The sequence below is a fragment of the Triticum urartu genome, chromosome 7 (assembly GCF_003073215.2).
Source record: "Triticum urartu cultivar G1812 chromosome 7, Tu2.1, whole genome shotgun sequence".
Classification (NCBI taxonomy): domain Eukaryota; kingdom Viridiplantae; phylum Streptophyta; class Magnoliopsida; order Poales; family Poaceae; genus Triticum; species Triticum urartu.
Window position 1 is genome coordinate 179,572,015 of NC_053028.1, and position 8,121 is coordinate 179,580,135.

At 44.6% G+C, this 8,121-nt stretch overlaps 1 protein-coding gene and 1 pseudogene across 1 annotated transcript in view; one reads left to right on the top strand and one right to left on the bottom strand.

Moving 5' to 3' along the window:
• Positions 1–1,897, top strand: part of LOC125518639 — an 18,968-nt gene extending 17,071 nt beyond the window's left edge. Inside the window, exons 2-6 of the mRNA XM_048683464.1 lie at positions 3–181; positions 411–527; positions 628–810; positions 904–1,045; positions 1,390–1,897. Of these exons, the coding sequence (XP_048539421.1) occupies positions 3–181; positions 411–527; positions 628–810; positions 904–1,045; positions 1,390–1,469 (701 nt within the window). The 3' untranslated portion in view covers positions 1,470–1,897. The remainder of the gene's footprint in view (positions 1–2; positions 182–410; positions 528–627; positions 811–903; positions 1,046–1,389) is intronic.
• A 1,806-nt stretch (positions 1,898–3,703) lies between these two features.
• Positions 3,704–6,121, bottom strand: LOC125523563 (annotated as a pseudogene).
• Between the last annotated feature and the right edge of the window lie 2,000 nt (positions 6,122–8,121).

Here is an 8,121-nt window from a genome sequence, read left to right on the forward strand (position 1 = left end):
AGTCCATAAAGTATTCCCACTAAGATATGTTGTATGTTCTTTACTCAAACATATTCAGGTGATCATTGTTCCTTTCTTGGATGGTATTCTTGGAGCAGAAATACCTGCATATACATGGCTTGGAGCATTTTTATCAGTTCTCGGGGTTGGTATTCTGGAGTTAAGTGGTTCTCCACCATGTGTAAGTCGATTATCTACATGTAAAGGTGCACAAGTTTGTCTGAACGTTCTTATTTGTCTTAGGGCTTATAGTATTGTTCTGTGTCAAGATTAGTGTGCTTTATAATTTGAGCTCTGTATTAGTGTGCTTTAGAATTTGACCTCTTTATTCTTGATTCAACAAGTTGATAATAACTGCACAACTTGCACATATCATGTTGATTGATCCTGTCTCTGCGTACTGTCTTTAGGTTGGTGATCTTCTGACCCTCCTTAGTGCCTTTTGTTTTGGAATTCACATGCTCAGAACCGAGCATATTTCCAGGAAAATGAAGAAAGAAAATTTCCTACCGCTTGTTGGATGTCAGGTTAGTTATCGACTAAATCTCAATGCTTCTCTTGCATTTATCTCTGAAAATTTTCCTCTTTTTTCTCGAGCAAGTGTTCTAAAAATTGGTTTAAAATCAGGTGGTTGTCGTAGCTGTTGTGTCGGCAGTCTCGTTCATTGTTAAATGCTTCCTCCAGAATGTGGTACCCTGGAATTTAAAATCAGGGACACCAACAGAGTTATTCAGTATGATGTCATCGTTTCCTTGGCTAGCAATACTATACACAGGCATAATCGCAACAACCTTTTGTTTATGGGCAGAGGTTAGTAACTAATCTTGCCATGCCGATTCTTTTCAGTTTGATGTCAGTTTATTTCTAGAAATACCTTTTTTTCTGACATTTTCCTGTCATCAGATCGTTGCTATGCGTGATGTATCAGCTACAGAAACTGCAATAATTTATGGTCTGGAACCAGTATGGGGTGCTACTTTCGCATGGGCAATTCATGGCGAGAGATGGGGCATTACTGGACTTATTGGAGCTATCTTCATCATAGGTACTTATTCACCAGCCACCACATTCTCAGCTACATTCTGCATTACGAATTTTCAATGATGAAAGTTAATGACTAGTTGCAGTACAAACCATCAATGTCCTTCACTGTTTGGAAATGTAGGGCGTAGTTCGGGCATCCAAGTTTAAATTTGACCAACAAATAATCTGAGAATATGTGGGTTATGTTAAAGCACAATAGGGTTATGTTTTTCCAAAAGTGCTTTCTTGTGATTGTGATTTGTAATATTGTACTTCAAACTTGGACAATAAAGTTAACACCTTAGATTTCCTACAGGAGGGAGTAGTTCCCACAGCGAGAATATTGACTCTTGTTTTTCTTTTCAGCCGGTAGCTTGATGGTTCAGGTACTGGGGTCATTTCTTGATATTGATGTATCAGAGGACAGTTACCAGATGAACAGCTGATACATAAATTGCAAAAATACGAGGATTTCACATGATATGATCAGTTGATCACTACTGCGAAGTAATACGCCAAGTAGTTAGCATGACACTGCAACAAGATCTAACTACAATTATGGCCAGTTGCACAAGGAATGGAAAGCTCACTAGGCTGACAAAAATAGGGGTGGCTCACTGGTGGCCTGAGCAACTGATGAAAACAAACTGTGGTGCCTCGTGGCATGGAGAACACATCTACAGAAAATGGTGATGTGTATCACTCCACTAAACGCTTAGGGTAGCCTGATGTAGTATCAGTAACAGTCTAAATCCTTCTTTCTCTCAATGTAAATCCATCCACATGATGTAGTATGTAATAGATTACTTCATGCTGACATGAAACTAGATTGTACCAACCTTTGTTTTAGTACGTTATCGTTCATTGCCAGCTAGATATATGTCCATAAAACTAGATTGTACCAACTCACACATAGATTACAAATTCTCCATGGGATCAGAACTGCACCTAGCATGCTTGTGATCAAACGGCATATTCCAGCCCAAGAAACGAAAAACAAGATTATACTCACAGGAGTAGTAGTATATATCTCAGAAACAGAGCAGTACCATTGCAGGCTCACAGGAGCAAGAAGTAGAGCAACAGTTTTGGGGAAATATCTGGTACTCCCACCCCTAGGGTGCTCCCGGTGCTCCAAAACTCGATAGCATGTTTTAAAATGTTCAAAAAATTCTATCAATGGCTACCCTTGTATCCCTTTCAACTCCTATCTTTCAACTCCTTCTATCAATGCAATGATCCACAAGCTTTCGCGTATTCGCGAAAAAATTAATGCAAAGTCATAATAATTCAGGTAACAAATACTTGTACTTTCTAAATGCATAAGTACATCGAACCATCAATACACAACTTTCAAATATAACAAGATGCATGCTAAAGATAATTCCAGTAGTCGAACTAAGAACAAGGAACCACACCAAAACCGAACAACAGACCGTACACATGACTGTCTAAACTTTTAGCAATCATGTCCGCTTGCCTGACCTGAATTCTGCATTTGAGCGTCTAAGTAAGCTAATGGGCCTAGAGCCAGTCGCTGCTTTGAGCGTCTAAGTAAGCTAATGGGCCTAGAGCCATTCAGTCTGCCAGTCACAAGGAATGGAAAGCTCACTAGGCTGATTGTTTGACCAGTTCCTTCTTTCCTCCTTGCCGCTGCCGGCCTTCAGCAGAAGGCAGGGACACGGGCGCCATTGGGGACGTGCGCTGCCGCCGCCATTCTACCATGCAGGGAGGGAACCCGCTTCGCCGGTCGCCTCTCCAGTAGACCGATCGATGCCCCGCAACCTCCGCCATCGGCCCAGTAAAAAAATACAACTAAATTATGGGTTCATGCATAATCAATGAAACTACAAAAGAAAATCCGAAACTGTCAGAAAAGTTCAGACTTAAATGATCAACAAGTGCAGTGTCCGAAACTGTCAGTCATTATCATTTGTACTGTAAAAAAGGTTAGGGAGAAAAATTAATGAAGATGAGTCAAATAAACCTATTCAGATCACTCCCTCTCCAACATTGGCAATGCTCACTAGATCTTTATAATCTGGGTACTTGTTTGAGGTACAAATAACAAAAGGGAATTCAGAAAGGTGATTCAGTTCAACCTCTTGTACCTCCTGTGCATGTGTGAATTAAGGAGTAGCAAGGACAGGAACAGCAAAATTCAGAGATGACAGAAAACCAAGGAACAAATTACACACTATGGAGCTAAAATACAACTATTTAGATGAAGGCATTATTAAAAAAGACAACATAGTTCAGTAAGTCATGAACATAAATACTGCAGAATTTGGGGACCACTTAGATACTGTAAATTCAGTTAGAAACAAGACAGCCAAATTGCACTTAAATTTCAAGGAAAAATATGACTACTCCACACTGTAAATCATGAACATTGACACTGTAATAACTGTTCACTCCACACTGTAAATAGACAGAACAAACTTTTTTTTGTCACAACTTGAATCTGCTCTGCAACTTATGAACTTGTAGTTGTTCTGCAGATTATCAAGAGCAGCGAAACAGTTTTGATTTACAAACATAGTTAGTCCTACTACTTATCTGCGGTTGCCCAGATCATAACTGCATCATGCTTGCTTATCTGAAACTAATACAAAAAGATAGAGCAGTTTTAACATGGTCCATCACAGGAAACAGAGCAGAAGAAGTACTAGTGCAGGAGCGAATGCAAGGTTCAGAAATCCATCACAGGAGCAAGAAGAACAACAACAGTTTTACTAGCTTGCATGAACAAGTGGAGCAAATTGCTCAGAGGTACATCCATGGCGATCGTACATGGACGAACTATTACATCAGCCAGTGAGTATCCTCGTATACACTTTGAAAACAATTTCAACATCGGACTTAGTAGACACTTGCAGGCGAGAAGAAGTTGCTGTGCCCTCCAGCGTGAAGATTGGCCGCCTCTTCGGCCTTCCACGCTGCTTCAAATGGATCGAAGGAGCACGGCCGCGGTTTCAACAAGTGGTCCTGTCCCTGAAGCGATGGAGCGTCAAGATCCGGCACGGCATTGTACCTCTTCTCCTTGTCAGCATCATGGAAGGCAGGGTAATCGGACTGCAGCATGTCCTCCAGCACACCTTGGTCCAAGGCATCCAGGTACAGAGGTTCCTGTTGGCCCATCTCCACGCCAGTGTTGGCTCCAGTGGCCGGCTCAACTTCAATTGGGTCGTCTTCCATCATTCTCATTAGTTCTTCGATATCAAAACCATCTGCCTTCCCATCCGGCAAATTGGAAATAGGCTCCAATGGCTCAAAGACACCCTCTTCAGATGCTTGAGCCAGCCTCAGGAACAATCTGTTGTTGGCTGTAATGCTTGACAGACTCCAGCACAAGTGATTGGGTGGACTCAAGCACATCTGACTGGGAGGAAATCTCAGGAGCTTGAGCAACGTCGGAGCGGCTGGATGTTGTAGTGGACTCGCATGATGCTTGGGCATACTGAACAGGGAAGTTGGTGTGAGCCAGCGGGCCATGCATTGCTCTGGCTGCCTCATCATACATCAAGAACGACGGTGTGGCAGGTGCCGGGACGGGGACGGCACCGCGCATCCTCTTCTTGGGGCGCGGCGGATGAGGATCGGCGGCGGCAGCCGGCGCTGGCCTCTTCTGCGCGTGCGTGCTCGGGGTCACGGCCTCTGGTTGCTCTTGTTGACGATTGTACGCGGCCGATTCCTGGCGGGCCGCGTCAGGGGCATGCTGAGCCAAGTGCATTCTGCAGAACACCTTCACCCCGTCGGAGACGGTGGCCTCCGGCAGCAGGCATCGGTATTCCTCCATGACCCAGCCGGTGGACTTGCCCTTCTTCTTGAAGGAGAGGTTCTTGACCTCGCCGACCTTGACTCCCGCGTGGCAAATCTCCGTGGTCTTCTGGATGGTCCATGTGCCGCCGCCGGCGCCGCGCACGCTCTGGAGCTTGCTCCCGTTCTTGCTCTTGCAAGTGGTGAAGAAGAACCGGTCGCCGCTGCTCACGGCCTGCGGCACGGGCGCGTATCGGGCGGCCAGATCCTTGGGCTCGCAGCCCGAGATGTTGACGCGGTGGATGAGCTTGTCGACGGCATGCAGCGTCTCGCCGGAGAGGAGGCGTGGTAGGTAGTAGGTGACGGCGTCCACTTCCGTGGGGCTCAGCCGGTAGTGGTGGAAGACGTCGTCGACGTCGAGCCCCTCCATCCCGGCCGGCGGCTGCCCGATCTGCTGCTAGGGTTCTACTGCAGCTAGGAGAGGGTGCTGTCGATCGAGGGCGGGCGAGGGATTTGGGAGAGGTTTGTCTGCGGGATTGGAAGGTGTTCTGTGCTGATATTTAAAGACGCTGCACTAGGCGATGGAGGACGCGTCAGATTTCCTTTCTCTGAATCCGACTATGTGCCCAGTTCAGTTTCCCGTCAGTTATCTGAAACTTGGCGTTCCTGTTTGCTTTAATTTCCGTCAATCCGATGATGATGCGGTCCTGAAGACGTAGAGAACAGATTCCGTGCTGATTGTGATTCTTGATTTTGAGCCTTATTCGGATCCATTTCTTTTCATCCATGGCAACATCTGTTGCGTGATAATACTGTATAATTTACCTTCAGAGACATTGTTAACAGCGGCAAACAGATTCAGCCCAGAGAGAAATATTTGGCCCCTGTCCAACTGCATGTGCAATTAACATCGGCCATGGCACCACCTGCGTGATGCCTATTTACCTCGCACGATTCACGCAATGTCTTCCAGTCAGAATGGATTCAAGTGGCCTGGAACTGGTACTTGCCTTGGTAATGTATCATCAAAACAAGTCCAGCTGACTTTGTGGGACTCACTGTCAGGTTTGACTTTGGTCAAGTCAATGCTGACTGTGCTGATGTAATGTTGACACAGCAAATCATCTCTGGATTTTAAATAAATCTAAATGATTTATTTATTTTCAGAAATTTGCCTAAACTTCAAAAAATCATATAAAATCAATCGTAGCTCAAAATGAAATAATTTATATATGAAAAAATTATAAGAAAAATCCAAACTTTTCGTTTGTACCATTTTGAGCTACGATTTTTCCAAAGGGGGGAGGCCGGCCGGCCCTAGAGGGCGCACCAGGAGGAGGAATCCTCCTCCTAGTAGGAGTAGGATTCCCCTCTTTCCTACTCCTACTAGGAGGGGGAAAGGAAGGGGGAGAAGGAGAAGGAAAGGGGGGCGCCACCCCCCTCTCCTAGTCCAATTCTGACCAGAGGGGGAGGGGGCGCGCGGCCTGCCCTAGCCGGCCCCCCTCTCTCTCTCCACTAGGGCCCAATAAGGCCCATTAACCCCGAGGGGTTCCGGTAACCCCTCCGGCACTCCGGTAAAATCCTGATTTCACCTGGAACTCTTTCGATGTCCAAATGTAGGCTTTCAATATATCAATCTTTATGTCTCGATCATTTTGAGACTCCTCGTCATGTTCGTGATCATATCTGGGACTCCGAACTACCTTCGATACATCAAAACATATAAACTCATAATACCGATCGTCACAGAATTTTAAGCGTGCGGACCCTACGGGTTCGAGAACTATGTAGACATGACCGAGACATGTCTCCGGTCAATAACCAATAGCGGAATCTTGATGCTCATATTGGTTCCTACATATTCTACGAAGATCTTTATCGGTCAAACCGCATAACAATTTACGTTGTTCCCTTTGTCATCGGTATGTTACTTGCCCTGAGATTCGATCGTCGGTATCCTAATACCTAGCTCAATCTCGTTACTGGCAAGTCTCTTTACTCGTTCCGTAATGCAACATCCCGCAACTAACTCATTAGTCACATTGCTTGCAAGGCTTATAGTGATGTGCATTACCGAGAGGGCCCAGAGATACCTCTCCGACAATCGGAGTGACAAATCCTATTCTTGATCTATGCCAACTCCACGAACACCATCGGAGACACCTGTAGAGCACCTTTATAATCACCAAGTTACGTTGTAACGTTTGGTAGCACACGAAGTGTTCCTCCGGTATTCAGGAGTTGCATAATCTCATAGTCATAGAAACATGTATAAGTCATGAAGAAAGCAATAGCAGTAAACTTAAACGATCAAGTGCTAAGCTAACGAAATGGGTCAAGTCAATCACATCATTCTCCTAATGATGTGATCCCATTGATCAAATAACAACTCATGTCTATGGCTAGGAAAATTAACCATCTTTGATCAATGAGCTAGTCAAGTAGAGGCATACTAGTGACACTATGTTTGTCTATGTATTCATACATGTATTATGTTTCCGGTTAATACAATTCTAGCATGAATAATAAACATTTATCATGAAATAAGGAAATAAATAATAACTTTATTATTGCCTCTAGGGCATATTTCCTTCAAGTTGTGCTATTGCTCTTACCAAGCGGACAATACCCGAAGGGTGGGCTTGGGACGACAAGGCACGTGGCATGGTGTACCAAGAGAATACTACCCGAGGGTGGGCTTGGGAACTCTGCATGCATCATTTGAGGTTGTAATAGAAGTTCGTAATAGAAACTTCGGCTGAACTTCCTTTGCGGGTTCAGCCTTAGATAGACGATAAACCTGGACTAGAATCTCATGTGGTTAACTGTCATGGTCTACACCCTGCCTGCTTTCGCTTGAAGTATGTTGAGTACAGGTCGCGTATAGGTGCTAAGTGGTGGACACATGTGTGAAGAAGTAGACCCGTGCAGGGTTATGAATCTATTTGAATAGCCGCACCCACATTATATGGACTACTTGAAAACTTATATTGTTCATAGACAACTTTAATGGTTACTTTAAAAAAGTCAAGATAAGTGTTTGCGCTATGGGTGGTCTTCTGGTAGGGAGACGACTGAGAATCCATAGTGGTGTATCGTTGTGGTTACTAGCTAGTTGGACTTGTGTGCGCTCTCTCACCTTATTCAACTACTGTAATCGTAGTACAGGTTAGCCAAGAGTCAAAGCTAGCTTGCTGCAATAAACTCCACAACCCCCTTTATTGATACTGGTGCATAAGTAGATAGTTCTGATATATCGTATGAACCATATATGTTGATGAAGTTATCCATGATTATGTGCTTTCTGATCCCAGCTCCTTCCATCGCTAAGATCCCTGC